At 57.0% G+C, this 24,953-nt stretch overlaps 11 protein-coding genes across 11 annotated transcripts; 4 read left to right on the forward strand and 7 right to left on the reverse strand.

The window, feature by feature from the left end:
• Positions 1-1,421: 1,421 nt before the first annotated feature.
• K437DRAFT_222348 (kinase-like protein) lies at positions 1,422-2,522 on the reverse strand (the record flags this gene model as incomplete). The annotated part of the gene is made up of 4 exons (XM_013388872.1): positions 1,422-1,873; positions 1,943-2,082; positions 2,148-2,222; positions 2,299-2,522. Coding segments are annotated over 4 exons (891 nt in total), but the record flags the coding sequence as incomplete, so codon positions are not given.
• Positions 2,523-3,187: 665 nt separating this feature from the next.
• Positions 3,188-4,498, forward strand: K437DRAFT_234005 (ATP synthase F1 gamma; the record flags this gene model as incomplete). Its single annotated transcript, XM_013388873.1, has 3 exons — positions 3,188-3,349; positions 3,467-3,551; positions 3,737-4,498. 3 exons carry the CDS (start codon positions 3,188-3,190, stop codon positions 4,417-4,419), a joined length of 930 nt encoding a protein of 309 aa, XP_013244327.1. The 3' UTR covers positions 4,420-4,498.
• Positions 4,499-4,790: 292 nt separating this feature from the next.
• K437DRAFT_255375 (putative GIM3-Gim complex component) lies at positions 4,791-5,581 on the reverse strand. Its single transcript, XM_013388874.1, has 3 exons — positions 5,480-5,581; positions 4,990-5,356; positions 4,791-4,912 (listed from the first exon to the last, which is right to left on the reverse strand). The coding sequence occupies exons 1-3, from the start codon at positions 5,486-5,488 to the stop codon at positions 4,896-4,898; spliced, it is 393 nt and encodes a 130-aa protein (XP_013244328.1). The 5' UTR covers positions 5,489-5,581; the 3' UTR covers positions 4,791-4,895.
• Positions 5,582-5,870: 289 nt separating this feature from the next.
• K437DRAFT_255377 (uncharacterized protein) lies at positions 5,871-7,703 on the forward strand. Its single transcript, XM_013388875.1, has 3 exons — positions 5,871-6,280; positions 6,356-7,248; positions 7,332-7,703. Exons 1-3 carry the CDS (start codon positions 5,911-5,913, stop codon positions 7,503-7,505), a joined length of 1,437 nt encoding a protein of 478 aa, XP_013244329.1. The 5' UTR covers positions 5,871-5,910; the 3' UTR covers positions 7,506-7,703.
• Positions 7,604-10,460, reverse strand: K437DRAFT_255378 (uncharacterized protein). The gene is made up of 2 exons (XM_013388876.1): positions 8,719-10,460; positions 7,604-8,611 (listed from the first exon to the last, which is right to left on the reverse strand). The coding sequence occupies exons 1-2, from the start codon at positions 10,232-10,234 to the stop codon at positions 7,731-7,733; spliced, it is 2,397 nt and encodes a 798-aa protein (XP_013244330.1). The 5' UTR covers positions 10,235-10,460; the 3' UTR covers positions 7,604-7,730.
• Positions 10,461-11,178: 718 nt separating this feature from the next.
• K437DRAFT_255379 (amidohydrolase 2) lies at positions 11,179-13,151 on the forward strand. Its single transcript, XM_013388877.1, has 3 exons — positions 11,179-11,431; positions 11,564-12,506; positions 12,592-13,151. The coding sequence occupies exons 1-3, from the start codon at positions 11,400-11,402 to the stop codon at positions 13,129-13,131; spliced, it is 1,515 nt and encodes a 504-aa protein (XP_013244331.1). The 5' UTR covers positions 11,179-11,399; the 3' UTR covers positions 13,132-13,151.
• Positions 13,152-13,286: 135 nt separating this feature from the next.
• Positions 13,287-15,932, reverse strand: K437DRAFT_273319 (uncharacterized protein). Its single transcript, XM_013388878.1, has 2 exons — positions 15,582-15,932; positions 13,287-15,430 (listed from the first exon to the last, which is right to left on the reverse strand). The coding sequence occupies exons 1-2, from the start codon at positions 15,679-15,681 to the stop codon at positions 13,374-13,376; spliced, it is 2,157 nt and encodes a 718-aa protein (XP_013244332.1). The 5' UTR covers positions 15,682-15,932; the 3' UTR covers positions 13,287-13,373.
• A 250-nt stretch (positions 15,933-16,182) lies between these two features.
• On the forward strand, positions 16,183-18,765 carry K437DRAFT_293778 (sphinganine-1-phosphate aldolase). The gene is made up of 5 exons (XM_013388879.1): positions 16,183-16,631; positions 16,710-16,825; positions 16,915-17,875; positions 17,945-18,284; positions 18,372-18,765. Exons 1-5 carry the CDS (start codon positions 16,496-16,498, stop codon positions 18,613-18,615), a joined length of 1,797 nt encoding a protein of 598 aa, XP_013244333.1. The 5' UTR covers positions 16,183-16,495; the 3' UTR covers positions 18,616-18,765.
• Positions 18,678-21,782, reverse strand: K437DRAFT_255383 (uncharacterized protein). The gene is made up of 5 exons (XM_013388880.1): positions 20,900-21,782; positions 19,502-20,840; positions 19,296-19,428; positions 19,081-19,221; positions 18,678-19,008 (listed from the first exon to the last, which is right to left on the reverse strand). The coding sequence occupies exons 1-5, from the start codon at positions 21,696-21,698 to the stop codon at positions 18,802-18,804; spliced, it is 2,619 nt and encodes an 872-aa protein (XP_013244334.1). The 5' UTR covers positions 21,699-21,782; the 3' UTR covers positions 18,678-18,801.
• A 228-nt stretch (positions 21,783-22,010) lies between these two features.
• On the reverse strand, positions 22,011-24,210 carry K437DRAFT_245337 (RabGAP/TBC). The gene is made up of 2 exons (XM_013388881.1): positions 23,346-24,210; positions 22,011-23,285 (listed from the first exon to the last, which is right to left on the reverse strand). The coding sequence occupies exons 1-2, from the start codon at positions 24,104-24,106 to the stop codon at positions 22,067-22,069; spliced, it is 1,980 nt and encodes a 659-aa protein (XP_013244335.1). The 5' UTR covers positions 24,107-24,210; the 3' UTR covers positions 22,011-22,066.
• An 87-nt stretch (positions 24,211-24,297) lies between these two features.
• On the reverse strand, positions 24,298-24,953 carry K437DRAFT_80317 (uncharacterized protein). Its single transcript, XM_013388882.1, has 2 exons — positions 24,852-24,953; positions 24,298-24,775 (listed from the first exon to the last, which is right to left on the reverse strand). Exons 1-2 carry the CDS (start codon positions 24,854-24,856, stop codon positions 24,490-24,492), a joined length of 291 nt encoding a protein of 96 aa, XP_013244336.1. The 5' UTR covers positions 24,857-24,953; the 3' UTR covers positions 24,298-24,489.

A 24,953-nucleotide genomic window follows, 5' to 3' on the forward strand; every position in this document is an offset into this window, starting at 1 on the left:
GCTCGCATGTATCGCATCAGAAGGACGGCCATGGGTACCGGGTTGCTTATCATCGACCTTTTTCAGCGCATCGGCCACGCATGATCGCACCGCTCCGTGGGCTTTGACGTCCGAAACTCGTTTCGCGGAAGAAGGGCGCACGACCTTGTCAATGAAGACAGAGGGGAGCGAGTCGTCGCTGTACAGTGCAGGAGAAGCGGTTTCGCTGATTGGCGAAGTGTGGGATTGCGCTTGAACTTTTGCTCCTGGTAGACCCAGCGACCGATCTTCTCCGCTGGCACTCTTCATGGATATGTCCTGCAAAGAGATGTTGTGCACGCTGGATAGGCGTGCGACCAAAGGTGGTCGTATAATACCGGCAGCATTCATGGCGGCCAGATGTGCAAGGCTGCGGCCCGAAGCCATTGATGGGAAACTCTTCGTAGTCGGCAATATGCTAACCGAGTCTTTGTCAGCGGAGCCGCCACCACGGGAATGCTCGAAACTGTTCATCGGAATGTCCGAGTCGTCTGCTATCGTTTCTCTGAACAGCTGTTGCTTCTTCCCTCCTACCCGGAAGAGCGGACGCGTAGATGCACTCGCTCGCAAGGGCGTAGACTCGACCGGTGCGCTGTTCCCAACGGTCTGTAATTCACCGGCGTCGGAACGATCATCTTGATCCACCCAGTCTCCTTTGCTAGCGTGCTGCTCAGTGCCGTGCTTGTGCCCCAGCGCATCATCTGTCGGCGGGCTGATCTGACCAAAGCGGTTGTTCACTACACCCGCTTCGCTGCGGCCGATGGACGTGGAAGATGTACGCTGGATTGTACTTTGGACGGCAGGGGGTCTGGATCCACTATAACCAGAGGATGCTGAAGTTGACGCGTCGGTGCCAGGCGATCGCCGCCTTCTCGCAGTCATTGTTGATTGTAAGCTGTTGCTCGATCGTAGCGACACCCTCTCTTGCCCATCTTCAACCGAAGACGCTCCGACCGGGGAGCGACGGCTCAGCGTGCGTCTGATCTGCCGCTGCTCCACAAGGAGCGCTGTTCCCCTGCGCTTCTGCTCTCCTTCAGCACTTCGACGTGCTAGCTCTTGCTCCAAGTGGCTTTTCTGTTCTTCCAACTGTGCTTGCGCTACCTCTAGGTCTTTTGTACGAGCCTGCAATTCCGCTTCGTATGCCTGCACGTATGCCTCTCGCGAAGCAATGTGCGCTTCTCTCACTGCCAAAGTCGCAGCGTCGGGAGAATTCACGCTCTGAGATATAGGGCGCGTGGTTGCCAAGCTTTGCTCAAGCGCTTGCACTTTCTCCTCCCTAGCTTTGAGTTCCCCCTCCCAGGCTTCCAACCTAACTTTCTCGGCGATCACAAGGGACCTCCTGAAATGTCCAGCCAAGAAATCAGCAAGCCTGCATCGCTTATTCAATAACAGATTGTACCAGCTCACATGTCCAGCAGCTCCAATGAGCGCAACTGCACTTCGACCATGGGGTGTGCGAGCATGTCGGTCGTGGATGGCCGTCTGCGTGGCTCCAGTTGGAGCATGGAGTTGATGATATGGCCCAGGCCCTCGGAGTATGCTGTGGGCAGTCGCGGCACTTTGCCCAGTCTGATCTTGCGCGTCAGCTCTTCTTGAGTCTTTGCGTCGAAAGGTGGACTAAGTGCGCACAGCTCGTAGGCAATGCAGCCTAGAGCCCAAATATCACTCTTGGTGTCATACCTTTTGCCCTCTGATAACTCAGGCGACATATAATAAGGTGTACCAACGTACGTGGCGGTGAAATCTGTCTGCATCTCCTTTGATAGCCCAAAATCTCCGAGCTTGACGCGCTGATCCCCATCCAGGAAGACGTTCTCCGGTTTTAGATCACGATGTAGGATGACGGAGCGTTGGGCTGCGAGCGTATTGAGGCTGCTAGCCGAAGAGCCAGAAGTAATGACGTTACCCCGTCGATTGGTCACACTGACGATGTTTGAGGTTGAATGCGCGCTTGGAAGCCCAGTGCTCGGCTCCTCAGGCTGGACCATGCGATTGTGGCAGGCATGCAGGCCCGATGTCATCTGCGCTAAGTAAGACCAGACTGTCTCCTCCGGCAGCAGTGTGCTGTCAAGCGAAAAGATGCTAAGACCAGGCCGGAAGCTTCGCTTCTAGGCTGCGCCTGCACTCACTTTGTCTTGCGGCACTTTTTGATCAGGCCTCCCAAGTCGCCGCCATCGCAATATTCCATGATAATGTATAGAATCCTGAGGAGAAGCGACTTTGATCAATTAGCATTGCATTCATGGACCGACGCCGAAGACAGGTCGCCTTTGTACTGACTTGTCGTCGACGTCTACGAAGCGATCCTCGTACTTCACGATATTTGCGTGGCTCATCACTCGCAAAATGTTCACCTCTGCCACCAGCTGCTTCTTGTCCTGCTCTCCCATCTTTTCGTACTCGAGCTCTTTGCGAGCGAAGATCTTGCCATCGCTTTTTCGCCGAACCCTTCGGATTTTACCGAAGGACCCTTTGCCGATGAGGTCCAGAGGCTCGTCTGCATCATCTCCGGAATTTCAGCGAGCATTCCTGCAGCAAAAAGGCGCCATCGCAGGTACTGATACTTACACCCATCTCGGGCGTGGGTTCCACCCGACTTGCGTCCTGTGCTCGACATTGTTCTTGGCAGCTTTCACCTCTGCAATGCAAGATTCCTCTCGAACGCCTGATGAGCTTGCAATGAAGACCGTGAGGCCCACAGCGAATCATCAGCCTCTCTTATCAGTTGGGTCATTGGTGGAGGTCAATTGCGAAGCAATGTACCGTGATCAATGGTACATACCATGTCAACTGACGGTCTACGGTGCCAACAGCAATGCGATCACCCGAAGAGGCTCATTCCCAGTAAGTGTTGGACAGGCCTCCGGCGGAACGCGCGCGTGGCGCTGCATGCACGTGACGAGACAATGTATAACCTCCTGTAGAGCGACTTTACAAGAGAGGGGATGGTGAACAGACACTCGTAAATCCACTCCGTTTGCCAGTTTCCGCCCGCGCCTCGGTGCTGGCCGGGCTTGTTCTTTCTCGCTGGACGCTTGGGGCAGCAGGGAGGACGAGCGATTCTCTCCCTTGCGAAGAAGCTCATGATCATCGTCACTGACGAATGGGACTCCATGATCCTCACCTATAGATGCAAGTCATCCAACAAACAAATCAGCGGTTCGTGATCATGCTCGCCCGTGCTGCTAGGCCCGCTTTCACCGCCCTCGCCGCGGCCTCCTTGCCAGCGGTGAGGACCGCAGGCTTCCACTCCTCGGGCGCCCAGCTGGCTACCCTGAGGGAGTTGGAGCAGCGTGTCAAATCGGTCCGCAACATCGAGAAGATCACCAAGGTGAGAGAATGACTGCTTCGAGAGGTCTGCGGACTGCCCTTCTGCAATATATGGAGGCGAAAATGCTAATGTTTGTCATTTGGCGCTACCGCCTCCCATGTGTGCATCGGTGAACAGTCGATGAAGATGATTGCAGCCACCAAGCTCAACAAGGCCCAGCGCGCCATGGCTGCTGCGAAGGCGTACGGCGAGGCCAACAACGGTGAGTGCTGGATATTCCATGGATCCAGAAGATGCAAGGCGGATGCCTGGTACTGCCGACCAAGTGTTCATGGGCAGAAGTCCGCTGGAAAGCAGATGGCATCGTTTCCATAGCGTCGCACAGACATTTATATCTGGCTTTGGATGCAGCCCCCTGACCACGTTTCTTTCTCTCCTGTCAAATAGAGGTCTTCAAGAACTCAGAAGCTGTTGCTCCGGAAGGCGGCCGTGAGCTCTTCATTGTTGTTTCGTCGGACAAGGGTCTCTGCGGAGGTATCCACTCGTCCGTCTCGAAGCGCGCGAAGATCGAGTTCGCCAAGGTCTCGCCTTCCGCTGGTGATGCGCACTCTTCCGACGGCCCTTCAATCGTTGTGCTGGGTGACAAGCCCAAGGCGCAGCTCGGTCGTGCTATGCCCAACAACCTCGCCCTCTCCTTCAACCAGATTGGCAAGGATGTTCCGACCTTTTCCGATGCTGCTGCCATTGCCGACCTGATCTTTAAGTCGGGCCTTGAGTTTGACAAGATCAGCATCATCTACAACGCCTACATCTCCGCCATCGCGTTCGAGTCGCACATCATGGAGGCGTACAGCGAGCAGGCGCTTCGCAACGCACCCAGCTTTGCCGCTTACGAGCAGGAGGAAGACACGACCAAGGACCTGGCTGAGTTCTCCCTCGCCAACGCCATCTTTGCCGCACTCGTCGAGGGCCACGCTTCGGAGATCAACTCGAGGCGTAATGCTATGGACAATGCTTCGAAGAATGCCGGAGAGATGATCCAGAAGCTGTCGATGGAGTACAACCGAGGCAGGCAGGCGGCGATCACCAACGAGCTCGTCGACATTGTCACTGGTGCATCGGCGGTCTAAAAGGGGCATTCATTCGCCCGAGCTTCAGTGACTGTTAGAGCATGTATTTGGATCCAACGAAACATGCATTGAAACCCAGATTCAGAGGGTGATAGGCTACCTTCAGGGCCTGGTTGCGACCGAGGGATGAAGTTCCATAGGATTCAGAGAAACGGTCTGAGCTGGCAGGAAAGATCGCAGCAGTCTTCCTGAATCAAGCCCTGGTCAACAGGCCGAAATAATAGCTAAATGTGGCGCCCTTTAGGACGATTGAGACGAAGAATGTTCGCAACTAATTTGTCCTTCCTGGGCACGGAGGTCAGACTGTGCACGCAATCGAAGCTCCTCCATAGCGAATAGTATAAGATCGTGCACAGGCTGACACACAACTATCTTTTAAACATGCATATGAGTCGGGTGGAGATATGATACAGTGATGGCAGGCGGCCGTCTACAGAATTATGCGTGCATGGCTCCATGCGATGAGCGTCAATATTTCAGTCTCTTTCGAGGTCTATTGGATCAGGAGAAAGAATCCATCAGCCAGCTGAATCCCGAAAAGACGCAGCTACGCAGGTGACAATGACATACTGATGTTGTTCCCAAACTTGGCGTACAATTCGACTTTTAGTTTCTTCATCTCCTCGTTACAAGAGTCGGCTGCTGAGCCGAGCTGTTCGATCTCTTCCTCGACCTTCTTGTTGTCCCTCTCCAGCATCTCTAGCGCCTGTGCTTGAGGCACATGTACGAATGTTGATCCGATCTTGTACAGAACCTTGTCGTCCTCGTCGACCAGCTCGAACTCCATAGCCAGATCATCCAGCGCCTCCTTTTCGTCCCGCTTCAGCTTCAGGTCATACTCGACATCTTGCAGCTTGGAGATCGTGCGGGAGAATTTGTTGATGCGCTGCTGATCTGCCCAAGAGACTGATACATCATTATCGTCGGCTTCATTGAGCTGGGAGGCAATGAGAGTCAGCGAGGGACAGATTCAAAAGCACGGGAGGCGATGAGGCGGGAAAGACAACGCATTAGCTTCTGAAACAACCTCCATCGAAACTGAACTTGAAGTCGTACGCACCATGCGCATTTTCGCAACCTTCCATGGGATGTTGCTGCCTGAAACGCAGGGGCCCCACTTATTGCTTCGCCTGAGATTCCAGCATATGAAGCTGTGTCCCAGCAACCCACGAAGTGTTAAAACAAACGACCGAGGTGGACAGATGAAGATGACTTTGACTGATGGGCGGTGAGCGGTGAGAGACCCGAACCGTGCGCGCATTACTCTCGAAGCAGGAGATGACTCTTCCAGCGCGTCCAGCGTGTGTGTCACAGGTGGGTAATCTGCTGCGCTGTCCTTCAGGAGGCGGCGTTGTCTGTATATGTCTTGTTGCACCTTACGCATACTGTGATGGGCTGCTTCCAGACTAGCATGGAGGAGAGGTCCACAGAAGACGAGCTCATCCGTAACACCAACCCGCCAGCCAGCTCGCTGTGAGAAGGTGTTTCAAGATGCGATTCCTGCGAGTGCCTGCTGCCGCTGCAGCGCTCGTCGCCGCAACCTCTTGTGCGCTTGCATCAGCAGCCAGCGATGAGCAACCGCCAGCAAAGGCCCACCTGTACCTCTACCCAGCCTCACCATCGGCTGCTTCTTCAGTATCTGTCTCGCCTGCAGACGCGAACCGCGTACTTTCGTACCACCTCGATGTACCGGGCGAGCGCCTGGGCCTGGTGCTGAATGAGGGAAAGGACCGCGATGTGTGGAGCTGGATGAAGGACGCCTTTGGGCAGGAACGCCAGGCAGCTGGAGACTTGGCAGATATGCTGCAGGACAGCAAACATAGGATGGTCGTCTATGTCGATGGCATCGAAAATCCAGAGAGTGAGAATCCCGATGTGTGCTTTCGTACCGCTTCAACAGATGAAGCTGACCTTCTTCGCGTCATTCCCGTGGCAGACATGCTTGTCGGCCAAAACAGCTTGCAACAAACGCACCTAGTCTCCTCTTCGCCGTCTTCTCAATCCTGGAACGCCCTGCTCTCATCCTACATCCACCGGATTCCACAAGCAGGCGCCAGGTCTGCCGCTGCAGGCGGTCTGCTCGGCAGCAAGACCCTTGACACTCTCCCCTCGGCCGGCCACGATGCTGCGGAAAATGTCATAAAGTCGCTCACTATGATCGAGTTGAACCCGAGCGCCGCCATACAGGTCTTCAATGTAGAGCTTAACCGCTTTATAGCGGTGTTTGAGAAACTGAGTCACGGTGGCATGGCCAACATCGAGCAAAAGCCTGCATTCCAGGCCTGGCGTTTCTCCAGCTTACCCGCCCTCAAAGCCACGTACGGAGCGGACAGCGAACAGTACCAGTCTGCCGTACAAGCCGTCGGTGCTGCTATCAAGAGTGCCACCGAGAAATTGAAGAAGTACGCGAGCGACGCCAGCCAGGAGCTCCGGATGGCCGTCATCGTCTCCTCCGATGCGAGTTCGTTAGAAGTTGGTGCAGAGGATTCGGTCGTCAAAAAGCGTGAAGTCCAATATCTTCTCGCACCCTTCTCTACTGCTTCGAAGCGACAACACTTGTTGCAGCAAGACGTATACCACGCTGCAGCATCCTCACCCGCTTCGTCACCATACGTTCCACGCGGTTCGGCAGCCACGCTGACCACCTCCACACGCAGTCCAAACGAGGCAGACTACGCGGGCAAGTGCTTCCCAAACAAGTCCGATCTCTTTAAGGCTACGGCCGAATGCAGCGGCCGCGGCGATGCAGTCGAGAGGAACTTTGCAGGGCGCAAGTGCTACCGATGCGTGTGCAGGGTAATCCGAACGGACACGAGCGTGACTTACTGGGTGAGAGCATGTGCAAGTAATGGAGCCTTTTTGAATTGCACAATGTTAACGACTTCCCATTTCCCTTTACTTTCTTCCACAAGGCTGGAGAAGCATGCCAGAAAATCGACGTGTCGAGCCCGCTCATCCTTCTCGCATCCACCACCGTCGTCCTCCTTTTGCTCGTTGCTGGCAGCATCACCTACCTTTTCAGCGAGGGTAACCAAAAGCTTCCCGGGACGCTCGCCAGCATTTCACTGCCTAATATGAAGCTTTGAGATGGAAAGCGATTGTGTCCGTTCATGCTTCTGAGCTTTGTACATGAAATGACAGCAGCGGTGTCTCATGCGCTTGTTTGTTACGACTGAGCAATTGATAAAGCATGATACATTGTTGCGCCTCCGCTGGCGTCCACTATCTAAAATACAGAGTCATGTCGAATATAAGCTAGACAACTGCAATGGATGGTGTAGGAGCAATCAAGTCAAGTTGTGCCGAAATGGTTAGCTGCTAGCCACCATGACCCTCTCCTCGAACTGCTTCTCTTCAATGTCAGTCAGCGCAGGCGGCAGATTTGGCGGCCTGGGCACGTGAGAGTCAACTTGAATGCTGTTATTCTGCTGGCCCTTCTTCGACCTGGCGTTACTGCTGTCTGTCCCGCTCGCCTCTTGATCTCCTTCATCAGTCGTGGAAAACGCAACCGCAATAGCAGCCTGCTGCGCCAGCGATGGCGTAGGCGGCGCGTCTAGGTTGGGACTCATGTCCGGCGTTGCAGGAGCAGTCGATGATCGCGAGCGCGGACGCGGGCCGAGGCGTGGGCTAAATGACAGCTCGGACGTCCATGATGGCTGGAATGGCGGCAGGGTCGACTTTAATTTCAGGTGCAGATTGCTACTCTGGCTCATGCTGGACTCGCTCGGCTGTCTTTGCCGCGAAGAAGACATCGAGGGCGAGGGTGGCACCGCTGAGGCTGCGAATGCTGGTGAGAACGGCTCGTGTGTGCCTGTTGGCATCGCGGATGTGATGGTAAGTCCCGAAGGTAGACGCCCATCATCGAGGTTAGCTCCAAGCATGTTGTAGGGCTGAATGGGGCTGTTTTCTGCTTGAACGCCGCCGGTGGACTCTCGCTCAGGCCCTTGTTCATGCTCTTGCATTTGATCCTGCGGGAGTTTGGCCCGGCCCTGCCCTTTCTTCTTCGAGTAGAACACTTCCTCGAAAGGGTCGATCTTGGTCTGGGCAGCGAGCCTTTCCAGCTCCTCGGGAGTGGTGAACTTGCGCGCATACACCTCTCGGCGCATCCGCAAGATCGGATAAGTCGTCGCTACGACGAGCATTGGATCGGGACACGAGTCGACGATTTCCAGTCGAAATTTCGCGTTGGTTGCTTTTTTTTGCGTAGAAGTGAGTTAAGGGTGGGGAACAGAGAAGATCCAGGACGAGCCATTAGTATGGAAGTGATGGGACGTGTCAGAAAGCGGATGGGTGACTCACACATCATCAATGTCGCCATGGTAGTCTTGCGCCCATCCGTGTGGTACCTTCGTAGGATGTACGACTCGTGCAACGTCCCCTTCCAAACCCACTCTTCACTGGCGCTACCAGCGGCACCATCGATTCCAGTTGCCACTCTTACCACTGGCCTGGGCACGAAACTGAATTTGTTCTTGCCGCCGCCAACGCTGGAGAGGCCCAAACTGCTCAGCAGACCTTTCGAATGACGCACTAGCATGCAGCGACCCTCGCTCCCGTCGAATGGATCGCGCTCGACGACTTCGTACAGGTGCTTGAACGTCGATAGCGTCGTGCCTCCCTGCGAGTCCGAATCGGCTCGCGCCTTCGACTTCGACCTGAATCGGGCGCTCGTGGATGAAGTCTGCGGGCGAGCCCCACCCAGCGAGCTCCCCGGCACAGAAGCTCGCTTGCGGACCGTGTGGGTGACGCTGCCTGCGGAGCCGACGACCATGCGAGCAGATGGAGGTGCATTGGTGGTGCTGTTTGTTGTTGGGCAGGGCCGCCGTCCATTGGGCGTCGCTGCAGGGTAGATGGATCCCGATAAGGAAGGAGATGCCTGCGGCTGCACCAGCTGCTGTTCCGGGTGAACGAGATCGACACTCCACTCCCACATGAGGTCTTCATGACGCGCTATCGTGGTGGCGCCTGCGTTGGCCGTGCGGTATTGCGATGAAGTGGAGCATGTCGCGTAAAGCTCATCTCCATTTCCGCTTCTATTTGTGTTCTTCACGAGCGAGTCATGCCACTGCGCTCCACTAATGCCCGCCGAAGGCAAGAAGGCCAACAGCGCCGACTGGTCCGGATTGCGAGATTGGGCGTCTCTATTGGTAAACGCCTGTGACTGAGAAGAGTGAGAAGTCACACTAGCCTTTCGACCAAGGGTGACGGTGGAAGCAAACTGTGACTGTGAATACTGTTGGCGGTGCAAGGACGGTGAAGCAACCGAGACAGTGCTGGCTCGCGCCTTGGTGGATACTCGGCGCATGCGTTCTCCAGCACCGCTGCTGTCCTGACCACTGCGTTGGCCCCCTTGTCCGTGTGCAGAAGAGTAAGAAGGTGAGCTGCTGTCGCCATCGCCAGCGCTTCCGGTTCCATGATCGAGCGCGTAGGTTTGGGCTCGGCTCGGCGCCTGGGACTCGAGAATTTCCAAGCTCTCCCTCTCTCTGCTCGATGGTGTATCTTGATCCTGCTGTCCGTGCGTCCGATCAGCATGTCGAGCGGCCGGTGAGCCGGACAGGACCAGTGGCACCCTGGCTGTGCTGGCGCCCGCGCTGCTTTTTGAGTCAGTGGACAGCGCTAGTGTGGAGGAGGATCCGAAGCTGGAGGCGGGGTGAAGGGAGTGCGAAGCGTAGGCGCTGCCCACACTCCGGTTGAAGATCTTGGGATGCCAGATCCGGAAAGTCCATTCAGCGTCGCGGAGGAGTGAGTTACCAGAAGGCGCATTGGACGAGCCGGCATCGATCTCCAGGGTGACTGGTGGCCCTGGGACCGTCATCTTGGGGAGCCTGCGAGGCGAAAATGTGAGGCAGGATGGGCTCGTACCTTCCTCCGATGCTGGTCGATCGATGCAGCGAGGATGGATGGGCGAGTTACGACGAAAGCAGCCCCACTCGAATACAAAGGCGATGGTGTGACAAAAGGACGTAGAGATGATCTGTAATCGCGCACTGCGCACGGCAAGTAAGAATACTGCACAAGTGTAGCAGTTCCAACACATCGACTGACGGGAAGGAGAATTGACTATATTGCGGGCAAGAATAACTAGAGATCAGTCAGTCAGTCGATGAGCACACAATGAAGAGTGCCATACAAAAGCGGTTCAGACGGACTGGGTATCTCAATTCCGGGCATTCTCCGTTTCCGTGTTTGAATTTCGGGGATGCTCTAAAACTATTGCAGCGCTGAGTCCCAAATTTTGACGCCCTGTGCAGGCAGAGGTCATGCTGTGGCGCTGCGCCTGACCCGTCCTTGCGTCCCAATATCTGAACCTCTGCGGTTTCCGGGGACGCAGGTGGGCAGCGGGTCACACCAACGCACCGCTCACCAGAGGCTGATGACACTACTCTCGTCCACCCACCCAGCAGCACTGACCGTGGACATACGCAGACAGGCACGTGGTGTGAAAGTGAAACTCACAGGTCCCAAAGCGTGACCACTTGCCACGGCGCAATTATTTGCTGTAAAAAACCTGGATATTCCCCCGTGCCTCCAGCCGCCTCTAGGATCACTGTCGGGCAGATCTCGCCAGGGTTAATTGCGGCTGCATGTAGCGTGGCTGCAAGTCAAAACTCAGATACCCACACAGCGCGCCGGGTGAAATCCAAGCTCCAACACTGGTGGGCCTTTGCGAACAATGGGCCAAAAGGAAAAGCTCCGCACACACACGCACACTGCAATGCGCTATCGGCTGAGAACCCATATCTTATCTCCGCTACGCACAGGCTTGGTGATCACCCAACTCTCCTCCCCCATTGTACGTATTCGGTCCTTCCCATCACCCATCGTTGCTACACTCGAGCCGCGCGCGAGGACCCCGCGTTGCGATGTAAAAGGTAGGACACACCGCCACAGAGAGAAACAAGTAACGACTGGGATAGCCTCCGAGGACATCGCAAAGTGGGCCGTCAGCTGCCTCCTGTCCGCGTCGGCGCTCGGCAAGTATGCCGCCTAAACGTGCGACCATGCTCATCGAGTGAGTCCGAACCCTCGCCCCTGTGCCTCCCAGCTCCCACCGGGACCGGAGCGTGACTACATCTGAGCAAACAGCTCCTCTGGTATTGATCATTTTCGTCCCATGTTTCTCTCTGGCCGTTCCACGGCAAAGCATACATACGCACATCTACACACCGCGCCTTGTGTCCCTTCTTCGCGCGCGCACCACGAACCCGCGCATCTACACGCCGTTGCAGACATCATCTGATTACAGCGCCAATGCGGCAGCACCAGCAGTTCCCTCCGAAATGCTCGCCATCCTCCCCGAAGAGCCCGCCGGTGGCGGAAGACCCGTAGGCCCGCAGTACTGGTCGCGCGCGAGCAAACTCGCGTTCATGGATCGACACCGGATCGACGCGAGCGTTGTCAGTGTGGCAAATCCGTGGCTGGACTGGATGATGGACGATCATCTCCACGCTGTTTCTTCTTCCAACTCTGCTGCTGATACCGTCCGCGGTTACACGGATCAGGCATGGGAAGAGGGCGTGCGGGATATCATCAAAGTCGCCAAGGAGGCCAACGAGGATCTGGTCAGCTTCTGTCTCGGAGACTCGCCATCTACTACCCCTGAGTCGCCACAGTCGCAGGCGCCGAGCTCATCCTCGGACTCGGTGGGAATTACCATCTCGCCAGGGGTTGCAAAGCCCAAATTTACGCCCGCACTGCCGCAGAATCAGCGCCTGCGTGCATTCGGCATCCTCCCCTTTGCGCAAGGCGTACCCGTGGAAGCGCTTTTGCAAGTCGTCGATCAGATCGCTTCCTACTCCTACTCCTCCTCCTCCTTCTCTACTGAGCACACCAAGGGCAGAGTTCTCTGCGGCGCGATCCTCGGCACACGCGGCCTGGGTGCAGGCCTGGACGACCCGCAACTCGAGCCATTCTGGTCACGTGTCGAAGCGAGTGGGTTGACGCTATTCTTGCACCCTCACTATGGAATCGGAGGCTCGGGGAAAAATGCAATTGACTCGCCAGACGGCTTATTCGGTGGCATGCGGAAAGACGCCAACGGACACATCCTGCCGCTTGCGCTTGGCTTCCCGTATGAGACTGCTGCGGTGTGTATGGCTCCCTCGCTCTTACCTTCTGGCGCTTCGAGACCGATTTGCTCACGTTCTCAGCGCTCCTAATTTGCTCTTCCAGGCGACAGCCCGACTGATCCTGGCCGGCATTTTGGACCGGTATCCAAATCTGCGCATCCTCCTGGCACACTCGGGCGGCGCGCTGCCGCTGCTCTCGTCACGGCTCGCGTCTTGCATAACGCATGAGTCGTCCCAGTCGCCTGCCCGGCAGCGCCTGCAACACGACGCGCGCTACTACCTCGGCAAGCTGTTCTACGATGCAGTCGCGTACGGACCCGAGGAGCTGTATGCCGCCGCGAGCATCGTCGGCCGCGCGGAGCGCTACCGACGCGGTGGGTCCGGCGTAGGCGGCACGCCGCGGAGCATCGAGAAGGCAGCGCAAGAGGCGCGGGAAGGTAGCAGGCGCTTCGTATTCGGCACTGACCACCCCTTCTTCCCGCCGGTCGAAGAGGAGCACACGGAAATGAGCGACGAGCAGATATTGTGGCGAAGCGTAACGGAAAACCTGGCCAGTCTCGCGGCTGTGCCCGGCTGGGGTGAGGCAGAGCGTGAGGGTGTGATGAGCGAGAATGCCAGGCGCATCCTTGGTCTCGACATATAGGTGCTTTCTGTAGCCAGTGCACTAGTTGCGCTTTGCCTAATAGATAATTATTTCAAAAGGCAACACCACTCTTGTCGCGTAGAAGACGGACTTTCCCGCCAAGACGAGGAGACGGATGAGCCAAACAGCCATCGCTGACACACGTTGAAATGAGTATGCAATATGCATGCAATGCGCTCGTACAAATACAATTGACGGCAAGACGACCGAATGTGCGAAGATAGGTCCCTCTATGTGTGGCGCTACGCGACCGCAAGCACCGTGATGCACGCAACGAGGCCGTCCCTGACGCTAACTTCGAGCACAACGCCGGGGTGCCCGTGCAGGCTGCTCGAGACGTCGAGCTGCAGCAACTCTTTGAACTCGACCGCGTCAGACGAGCGGTCAAGTAGCATCGTTTCGCGGTGCTCATGCTGCGCCGACACAATCGGTTGCACGGGCAAGGCGCCAGACGCGACGAGCGCCTCGTACGGGCGCAGAAAGTCCGGCTGCGGGCCCGCGTTCGTTTCCATGTCCACATCTGCGTCTCCACCATCTGCCGCATGACTAGATGGCATGCGGGAACCGGGCCGCGCAAGATGCCATGGCAAGCGCTGGTAGCGCCCGAATAGCGCGTGCCCGGGAGTGTTGCTGTGGCATATTATCTTGCTCAGCACAGGTCCTTCCTGCTGTCCATCCTCATCTCCGTCTCTGGCATCTCGGTTGCTACAAGCGACGGGTAAACTTCTGTTTGAGTACTCGAATAGCAGATCGAAGCCAAGAGAGAAGTAGTTGAAGAAGAAGGGCTGCGGCCCACGCTGGGCTTCGCCCAAGCCATTCGCTTCATCATCTCCATCGTCATCGTCGTCGCCATCCCCATCATCTTCGTCGTCGCCATGAGCGTGAGCACGGCCATTCAACATGGTGTCGCCTCCTGCTCTTCCGGACGCACCAACCCCACCGCTAGCGCTGCGCTGCGACCAGGTGCTCCTCCACGACGAGTGGGGCACTGGATGCTGCTGGTGCTGGTGGATGCCCATGCGTTCGTCCTCCTTCCAGCAGCGCGCCTCGGGACTACCGAGCTCGCACAGCACGTCCTGGACGGTCGTGCGGCCGAGGGCGAGTGTAACTACCTGGTGATCCTGCTTTGTCCTGCCTGCTACGTCGCTACCACGGCCAGAGGGAGAGGGGGAGAGCGAGGCAGAAGGAGCGGTACCTCTTCGTCGCTCAGGCCTGCTCGTTGCATTTGAGGAAGAGGCAGCAGCGGAAACCGCGCAAAGTTGCAAGCGCACACCCTCACCGGGGAACACGGTAGCGGAGTCGACAAATACTTGTTCGTCGAGCATGTATGCAAAAGCGCCGCCGTCAGCATCAAAGCTGCTGCTACCACGCGAGGAGCGCGCGCGAGACGCATCTGTAGCGGCGATGCGGTCGTCGCGTGGCATAGGCCACGAGAGAGCCACAGGCTGTTCATCACCGCCATCGGCTACTGCAGCAACAGGAGCAGCATGCGGCGCCTTGCCGCTGAAAATGTACAGCGTTGACGCGGCGACATGGCGGTTAGGACCGGTCAGCTTACCCTCGCCGTTCTCGTCGGCGGCGGAGGCGGCAAGCATTGGGAACGAAAATGCGACGCCTGGGTACGACAGGACAAACTCTTTTGCGCCAGCAGCTGCAGTGCCAACCGCCTGTTCTAACGACTTCGATGGAGTAGCGTGACCGCTGATCGCACGCGGCAGCGAGCCGCCGCTGGTGCCGCGCTTTTTGTTTGTCGAGTCGCTGGAAGCTGCTACCGCTTCGTCGGCCGTTCCGTCACCGCGCTCCCGCTCCTGACCTGGATAAGTGGGCCCAAAGATCTGATGGATGGCAGAGCGCGTCAATAGTGGCGTGCCCGCTTGCGATGCGGCGGTGCTGGTGCTGCTTGAGCTGTAAATGTGCCTTCCGCGATAGACGATGCTAAACGGCCGCTGCCACGCTTCCCTGCCCTGCTTGCCTTTTCGCGCTTGCACACTTGCACCCTCATGATCATTCTTCAAGGTGGGGTCTCCAAAATGAGGTAGGTCATCGAGGGTAATGGTCTGCAAGCGCTGGTACCGGGCATCAAAGGCGAGGTGGAGATGATCCGATGCAGAGACGACGATCGGTTTCGCGACGGCGGCGCTGCTCGTCACGCCAGTAGTTTGGCCAGTCCGAGAGAAACTGCTGCTGCCGGAACACTGCGGTGCTCCCTGTGATGACGATGCATCCCAGAGGATCTTGATGCTGGGATACGTGTCGTGGTTCGCGCGCAGATAGTTGATCGTGCGCCAGAAGGACGCGCCTGCGCAGGAGATTTTCAATGTATCCTCGTGTTAGTTCATCATGGCTAGCCACAGTCAGACGGGGAGGGAAGCACCCAAGATGACGTCTGTGCAAGATGCAACAGGAAACTACAGCCAGAGGAGAGGAATGGGAAAAGGCAGCCGGCTCACCGAGGGAAAAGGGACCGAGGCGGACACCGGGGAGCAAGTCAAGCGTCGTTGACCTGGGTCCGGCGGCCCGATGTTGCAGCTGCTGTTGATGCTCTGCCATTATGATTCATTCCCTTGGGTTGGCTGTGCTATCTTTCTCTCACTCACTCCCCTCCTCGCGTGAAGATGCAGGTAGCTGAGCGGCCCAGAGTGCTTTTGCCAGCTATGCATACCTGTATGTGCGCAAAACAAGCGCCTCTCGCTCTGGCCGAGCAGCGCCGAGTCCACTCTGCACTTCCCTGCGCTTCTCTCTGCTATGCAATCAGTACTGCACACTAATGAAGCATGAACTGAGCTGGAAGCGATCCCCTGTTTGCCTGGATGGTGATGACCTGGACGAGATAGATGTCTCTCCAACGGCAACGAGCCCCAAGTGTCATCGGCCACCGGCCACGTCCATTGCCCATGGCCGGTCGCCGAACCAGGGCACGTGGGGGAGAGGGCACTGCAGCAGTCTCCCCTGCCCGCCCGCCTGCCTGACTACAGCCGGGCTGGCGGGCGGGACCTCATCCATCCCCATCTAAAGCCAAGGGAACGTACCAGCTGCTCATCCTCCTCTTGTCAGAACACCTGCGCTTTATAGAGGGCCGCACTGGGAGAGGTACGCAAGACAAGGAGTGGCAAGTGGCAACGACACTGGACAGGAGAGTGGTCTGCCGTCAGGGAGAGCGCATATAAAAGCACCGCCCACTCCCCATTGCCCCTTCCCGTGTCGTCTCTATCCCCGTCGCTGTCGCCTCGTTCCTTCCTCGCTCTCCTGCTGTTGCACCGGTTCTTCGTAGCACTCAACCTCTCCGTTTATCGCAGCGCGTGGAAAAGTTTACTCTTTCCATAGGCGTCAAAGACATCAGAGAAGCAGAAGAGGATAAAGAAATATGACCGCCAACGCAGCCACGTCGAAGGCGGTGAGCGTAGCCGCATCCGCTGCGACAGCGCCCAAGGGAAAGGCCCAGGCACTCGAAATCGGAATGATCAAACTCGTCCTCTCCCAAATCATCACTTTCGAGAATGGTGCGTGCCGTGGAACAAGCCGTCGAGCTTGGCGCTCCTCACTGAATGCTGAATGCTGACATCAAACCTGCCGTGCAGCCAAGACATTCATCTTCTACCTCGTCGTGTGGCGCTACCTCTCGCGACTGCTACGGCACGTCAAGGTTTTTGGCGTGACGAAGAGCGTATACCAGCTGTACACTGCTCTCTCTAGGGTGAGCCTTGCCCTCGAAGCGGCCGCCACCGCTTGTGTTAGACGGCCCAAACTCACCCACCCTTCTCTCTCGCTATTTCTGCCTCATAGCGCATCCTCACGCTCGTCCTGCGCATCCCCGCCGCGCGCCGCAAGGTCGAGCGCGAGCTGAAGCAAGCCGAGGTGGACATTGACCGCAAACTGGTCGTACGGCCCGCTCACATTAGCATCAACAGCCAGCTGCCCATGAACGGCAAGGACGTCGAGTGGCTGCGTACCGAGTTGCGCAAACTGCAGAAGCTCGAGATCTCCGCTTCATCTGGTGCTACCGGGAGCAAGGAAGGCATAGCTTCCGCGATCATCGCGGACGACAGCAGCTGGCAGGATGTCGATGGCCAGTCGGTTTGGCAGGGCGGCAAGATCAGCGGCGCCGTCTACCACGGCGGGCAGGACCTGAGCGACCTGCTAGCGGACGCGATCCGGATGTTCATGGTGAGCAACCCGCTGCACCCAGACGTCTTTCCCGGCGTGCGAAAGATGGAGGCGGAGATCGTGTCGATGTGCCTGCGCATGTACAACGCCCCGTCCGACACAGGCGTCGGCGCAACCACGTCTGGCGGGACTGAGTCGATCCTGATGGCGTGCAAGGCGATGCGCGACTGGGGGCGTAGCGTCAAGGGCATCACCGAGCCGGAGATCGTCATTCCCACCTCGGCGCACGCGGCGTTCGACAAGGCAGGCGCGTACTTTGGCATCAAGATCATCCACATGCCCGTCAACCGCATCTCGCGCAGAGTTCAGATCAGCAGCGTCGCGCGCGCCATCACCCGCAACACGATCCTCCTCGTCGGCTCCGCTCCCAATTTCCCCGACGGTATCATCGACGACATTCCTGCGCTCGCGGTGCTCGCCAAGCGACACAACATCGGCTGCCACGTCGACTGCTGCCTCGGGAGCTTCCTCGTTCCTTTCCTCGAGCGCGCCGGCCTGCCCTCCGAGCCATTTGACTTCCGCATCGACGGCGTCACCAGCATCAGCTGCGACACGCACAAGTACGGGTTTGCGCCGAAAGGTAAGCCTTGCATTATTTACGCTCGACCGGCCACCCGCACATGTGCTAAAGAATGACTGCTCCTTCCAGGCTCTTCCGTAATCATGTACCGCTCCGCCAACTTGCGGAGGTACCAGTACTATGTGCAGCCCGACTGGCCGGGGGGCGTGTACGCCTCGCCGACGATCGCCGGCTCACGCCCTGGCGCACTAATCGCGGGGGCGTGGGCCGCGATGATGACAATGGGCGAAGACGGGTACACGGGTAGTTGCAAGCAGATCGTCGGCGCAGCACGCCAGATTGAAAAGGCCATTCGGGACGAGATACCGCAGCTGCAGGTGCTTGGGAAGCCGCTTGTCAGCATCGTCGCCTTCGCCAGCGCTGGAAGCGTCAACATTTACGACGTCGGCGATGCGATGAGCAAGAAAGGGTACGTCCACGCCTCCTCCTTATCACTACCACTTCCCTACTGACCTGCTGTTCCGCTGCGCCCCTTTGTCTCCTCGGCTGATGATAGGTGGCACCTCAATGCGCTCGCGACCGATCCGCCAGGCATTCACATCGCATGCACGCGCCTCACCGTGCCGGTCGTCGAGGACTTTATCACCGACCTCAAAAAATCCGTCGCCGAGTCCAAAACCAAGCCGGCCAAGCAGGGCACGATGGCGAGCCTCTATGGTCTCGGCTCCAGCAGCGCCGTTGGGCCGTCGCTCGTGTCCGAAGTCGCTGTTCGTTTCATCGATACCTTGTATAAGATGTAGATAATATTGCCGGGTCATTTTCGCGTACCTTCCTTTTTTCGTAGGGAAACAGACGCTGTCTTGTGCACCATTGGCCTTTTGTACATTACTCCCGGTGACACGCATCTGTATAATACAAAGACAAAAATGTCCACACCGCATTTTCGCGGGTTGCATGCAGCAAGACAAATGCAGACAAGTACAGCGTCAACCCAAGCAAGGTAGAAAGTTGCCAACAATAAGGCATGGCAAGTCAAAGACATCGCGCTTGATCGAGAAGCACGCTGCACATTTGATGGGCTTGCCCTCGGCAGAAATGACGTTGCAGGTGGTCATGACTGACTGCGACGTATTCTCGAACGCATGAAGCGCGAATTTTTCCCAATATTCCAGCGTCGAATTCGAATCCAGGAACTGCATTACGACGTTGTAAGCTTTAGGTCCTCAAGATTTGGGATCCTGAGCTCACTTAAGAAGTCGGCTTACCTGGTAAATGTACTTTCCGAGCAAGTCGTCTCTGCTCCACTGCGTTAGCATAGAGAATTCTGCACCCACAACGCAAATTTCGCACGTCCGACGCCAGACGACAGTCGGAGTGCCAGAGAAAGAAATGAGCTTTTCAAATTCCTGTCCGGGCAACGTTGTCAACAACAATCAAACTGGCGGGAAGACGCAAAGGGCAGGTGAAAAGCAGCACTCACAAGTATGGTTCGTTGGATGCTTCGTTCCACGAACGTCTCGTCGTCCTCAGCCATGGGCATTTGTAGGGCGATCAACGAGGGTCTAAAAATGGCCAGCGCTCGGACAATTCGAAGCACCTCTGCTTTTTGGAAGCTGAAGAAGTATTGCCTCCTAGTCAGTGTCAAGATCATTCTGGAATGGGCGCGCAAGAGTCGGTACCACTCACTTTTCCGTGGCAAATTTGAGAAGAAAGTGGTAGCCCTCGGTGTAAGGGAAAGGCTTGATATCGTCTTTGTAAATTTTTGTAATCCTCTGCCTCCAATGCTGATCAACAGCTGTGACCTGTGGTCGCTGTTCAGCATCTTTCCGCTGACCAGTATCTGCGCTGGCCTTGGGGTTGACGGAAGCATTCTCTGCGGCAGTGTCGTTCGTGGATGAATCTTGCTCGCGGTCCTCTTCGTTCGGCTTGATGCTCCCACTTGCATGCGCAGGCGGCGTCTCCTTTGCTTTTCCAGTATCAGGCGATGGTACCTCGAGCGCTTGGTAGCCGCCTCCTGGCCCCAGAGGATTCTGCGCAGCATGCAGCTTGACAGCCTCGCCTGTCTCCACCCTCGCGGCCGTGCTCTCGCTGCCGGCCGCAAATGGCTGCGACATAATTACCGCATCTGGAGCCGCAGCGCCGCTGCCGTTGCCGTTGCCGCTGCTGTAGGATGCAGAAACATTTGGCGCTCCGACCACGGTGGGTACAGCAGCTGCATCGGCTGGTAAAAAGTTTTGATAGCTGCCCATGGGAGCTGTCAAGTGCGGGCTGCCGTAGTCGATGCCCATATGTGGCGCTGCACTCGATGTCCTGGCTCCGTTGGCTGCGCTGCTGCTGCCATCCCCAGTCGGGTTGCCATTCGTTTCAAGTGGGGGGGTGGTGCCCGAGGAGAGCAGCGATGGGTCGATGCCGTTCAACATGAAAGACAGCATGATATACTCGAGCGCGCTGGACTCTGCGCCGAATGGGACTTCCGATAGGCCGGAAAGGACTCCTGGCGTCGCAGCCATCGCGGAAGGCCCTACGCTTGGAAATGCCTCGACCTTTTTCATGGCACTGGGAGGCATTCCTGCATTGAAGGTGGAAGAGAATCCTGTAGAACAGGCTGCAAGATCCAGGGCCGGTCTTCCGGCCATCATGGCCGCAGCTGCATTTGTGGGATCGTCAAAGGAAAGTATTGATGGGTCCAGACCGGTACTCGTGCGGGGATGTCGAATTGAAACATCCGCACCGTCGTTTGTTGGCACTGCACCCTCCGCGCCTGTTTCCCAGGATGTGGAAGGAAATTGAAGCACACTTTTCCCGTTCGCTCCACTTAAAGTTTCCAGCTCTTTCTTTTCGCCAGACGCACTCGAGATGCTTTTTCCGCCTTTGCCGCTTCTCCCTGCAGAATGTTCGTTTCGCTGTCGTAGAGCCTCCTGTTTGTCCAGCTCGTCGTCTTCTAGCAGGTACTTGGCCTTCTTTCGCGTACCATCATGACAAGTGTCCGCCAGGCCTTTCTTTATGCAACGCTGACATGGTCGAGCTGCTCACAAAAACTCCTCCTCAGTGTGAGGGCAGGAAAGCGAACTGACGAGTACTCACACTCATCGCATGTAAGATGCGCCTTCTGGCAGTGATGGCACGCTCGATTTGTCTTCTTTTTCCGCGGCCGTTTGCCGTCACCTGGTGCAGGCGAACTTGAAGAGTACAGATATACGTCTCCTGCGTTGCTTTCCGACATCTCCATGGCCGCTGATCTCTGCGCCACTCCTGCGGTGAATGGACCCGCTACTGGCCCTGATGCCGGATGCTTGGCAGTCCCCTTTGATTGCTTTTCCGGCGAGGCCTTGCCAGATGCAGAAGATGGGGTGCTAGGTAGCTTGCTGCTTTGTGCGGTAACGCTGCTGGGTCCGGAAAAGCTAGCCTCCGACACATTAGACCCTGGACCAGAGGGTATGCGCTTCTCTGTCATTGCTGCTGGGGTTGTTGGCTCTTCGAATGCTTGCTGCTCGTTCAAATGTGACGGCCCATGCAGATTGTGATGTTGATGTTGATGCTGATGGTGTTGATGGTGATGATTATGTGCGCTTGCTAGCGAATGCAACGCGCCTGCAGCGTGCTGTGAACCGAAAGATGAAGAGCGGGAACGAGAGGGAGTCTCGCAAGTTATGGACGAGACTGGCGTCACAGCCCTGCCTTCGCGATCCCGATGAGGACCCGTAGAGGCAGTACCGCTACCATTTGCTGCAGATGCTGATGGATTTGAAGCACCCTGAGAAGACACACTGCCGTTGCTTGCACCATGCGTCCCACTCTGCTGCTGAAGGTAGTGATGATGGTGCAATCCCCCGAGTATGGCAGCTGCCGTCGAGGCAGCGGACGGCGGCGAGAGGGGAGCCATGCCTCCCCGCGCTAGCACATACTCAAAGCGCGCACGCACGGGCAGATGATGGTCTTGGTCACACACATCGGCTACAAAAGTAACAAAAGGACCTTCGGTGCCTTGAAAGTGGTTAACAAAATGTGTGGTTTCTGCACTTCCTCCGGCATGCAATGCTGCCAACCCGCTGCAAGCCCGAAGTGGGGGAGTGTGACCCACTCGCCCGTGAGTGCCGCTGGGCGCTGCGGCCCTCACAGCTAACAAAAAGAAAGAAATCATTTGCCGCACTGGAAGCTTTTTCATTCGCACTCGCTCGGTGATGGCAGCGTGACGGAGAGAACGTTATAATATAGCATCGCAGCAACGGGTATACATAGATGGAAAGTGCTCTATAGAGTGACGTCTCCCGCTCTCCCTTCAGCCTCCAACTTCGCCCAGTCGCTGCGCGCGATCTGGATCGCTTCCTTGACCGCGCTCTGCTGCAGCACCTCGCCCACCCATGCCATCAACACGTCGTCATTTTCGGGTATAAAATAGGAGGAGAGAGATCCGAGGGTATGTTCAAATGAGCAGCAGGGATCGCTTAGCTGCACCCGGTAGGCCCACAGAATGGCGAGCGCGACAATGACGAGTACGCTGGGGCCTTCGAGAAGGAACGCGTCCCATATGCGCAGCTGCGTGTCGAAAGGCACGACACTGTTGAACAGCGTAATGTACCACTTGGTGGCATACGAGCTCGTCGTGATCATGTGGCCATCGAGCTTGGCGAGCACGTCCGGCATGAACGCCTGCATCAGCTGCCTTTGCACGTAAAACAGCTCGACCAGGCCGGGGAACCCTGGCTTAAAGACTTTGTGCAGGCCGTACGCATCGTGAAGGCCGACCATGGACGTGTATGCTTGCTCCGGGAGAAGGTAGCAGAGGAAAGTGGCGGCGATCGGGCCCATGCCTTGGCAGTACGCACATGCGTCGCACAACAGGCTGAAGGTGTGCAGCACGCGGAATAGGTTGCGTTGGCCCAGTCCGTAGCGGGTGTGGAAGAGAATGTGCCCATTGATCGTCCTCGGCACGTCCAAGTCGATCTGGACATCGTGGCTGGAAGGCAGGTGCATGGCTTGCGCAAATGAATGTAATTTGGAAGTAGCTTGAGAAGACTGCTGCCACCCTTTGCCTTTGAGCGTTTCGACTTGCTGTCGGATGAGCGCTTCCCAGACGGCGGCTCGCCATCGATCAGGAATGCCCTTGAAGACGCGCCTGCGGACTTTGCGTGCATTCGTGTTGGCCGACAGTTTGAACCTCGTCGCTGGTTCATCAACCGATTTGATAGGAACCAGCATTTTCTCCCACTTGGCGATGCGACCCAGTTCCTTCTTCCTCAGCTGACTCTCCGCGCTATTGCGCTTGGAGAAGCCCACTTCCGCTGCTTTCTGAGCAGCATTGACCTCTTCATCAGCTGCAAACGCGTCCAGCCCGGAAGTCGCCAAGGGAGAGGATGTGACACGCCGTGCTGAACGTACTTTGGGCAGCTTCTTGAATGGAGCAGAGTGCAGCACCACGACTCGGCCTTGCGCGATGCGCGTGCTCAGGTTCGAAGAAAAGAACCCATATCTGAAGGGGTATAGGTGATCAGTGGTTGCAAGCACTCACTCATCGACGTGGTACGCTCACCTGTCGATGCGATTGATGAGTTCGTCGTAGCCCTCGCTCGAGACTTCCTCCGCAGAGCTGGCCGTGACGGGCACCTCCTCACCCCCGGTTCCTTCCGCAGCAGGCTCGAGGGTAGTAGCAGACGTGGCACTTGCTAGCTCTGCGAGATCCTCTTCGCCGGTTGCCGGCGCACTGAGTGCGGAGCTCTGAGTCGAGTGGTGGCGATCATCAGGGTGGGTGAGGCCCACCTCGAGTTTTCCTTCCCGCCAGACGCTGCCTGCTCCCAGCTGGGATGGTCTCGGAGCTGAATGTCGCGCAGAGGCCTTCCTCAGGCGCTCCCACGGGTAGACCTGACACTTTTGTCGGGTGAACTCGTTCCCTTCCACGAAGCCGTCGCCCGAGATGCCCTCTTTGTCAAAGTATGCATACGTCTTTCGGACAAGCGCACCCTCAGAATCAGCCGGTATGGCCCACTGCTCGGATGGATTTTCATACGATGGAGCTGGAGATAGGAGCAACGCCCCTCCTTCTGTAAGTGGTTCCCGTTGTGGTGAGGCAAACGAAGCGGCGGTTGTGGCACAGCTGCTCCGAGGCAGATCGGGCTTGGACTGAGGAGGAGGTGGCGGCAGAGATGTGGCCACGGGTGAGCTCGATTTGCTTGCAAGCAGCAAGGGCCTCAGCTTTGGAGAGGGATTGGGTGATGCCGCGTGCGAGGCGCCAGCAGCATTCGGAGAGGGGCTAGGTACGGATGACAAGCGCTCAGCTGCTACAGCCTCTGCCATCGCGACGTCAAGCGCTCGCCGCGGGCACTCGATATTCTCTCCAGGAGGACTTGCTTTCAGCGTAGAGTCGCATTCTAGCTGGCGACTGATCCCCTATTAATATCCAATCCGTGGGGAAAGGAGATCGTCCCAAGGTCAGAGTGGGTCTGAACAATCCAGATTGCTGGGCCGTGGGCGTGACCACTGCCATCAAAGTCCCACACTGAAGGGGCAACGCAACAACGCCTTCAAGTCGCGCACTGTCGTAGTGCCCAAGAAAATGCACTCCCCAGTGTGGTCTACTCAAACTCGACTTGAGCTCGTGCGAGGTCTAGATGCAACATTTGACTGTATCTGCTGGTACCGGCCTGTTCGAGAGCTGGCTGGTAAGTCACGAGCGGGAATCATCTATGTGTATCAACCCTCAATGAAGCACCAAAGGTGCGAACCAGGGCACATCCTTGACGGAGAGGGGCAGATAGGGAAGAGCATGCTCGTCGTGAATGAATAATGCTACACAGGACCAATGCCAGCTTGCGTGTCCCTCGTTTACCGACCGCAACATCTTCACCTTCGCCGTCGTCCGCGCTCGACGCGATGCTGCTGCTGCTGCAACTACTTACTGTCGCCCGACCTGCGTGAACGCGGTGAGCTGGGCGTCGTAATGTCCTTGGCGATCTTCTCGAGCGACTGGAAACAAGAAGCAGAGCGAAGCATCAATACCTGGGTTGAGGGCTAAATATCACAGTGGGAGACCACCACTCACCGCATCGCCTTGGCCTTCTTCCCCTTGCATCGCTTCTCTCTATAAGGCACAAAAGGGCAATGCGCGCGTTAGCATCTCCGATGAGTGCGCGATCTGCGCAAG

Source organism: Tilletiaria anomala (assembly GCF_000711695.1).
Source record: "Tilletiaria anomala UBC 951 chromosome Unknown K437scaffold_22, whole genome shotgun sequence".
NCBI classification, from domain to species: Eukaryota; Fungi; Basidiomycota; class Exobasidiomycetes; order Georgefischeriales; family Tilletiariaceae; genus Tilletiaria; species Tilletiaria anomala.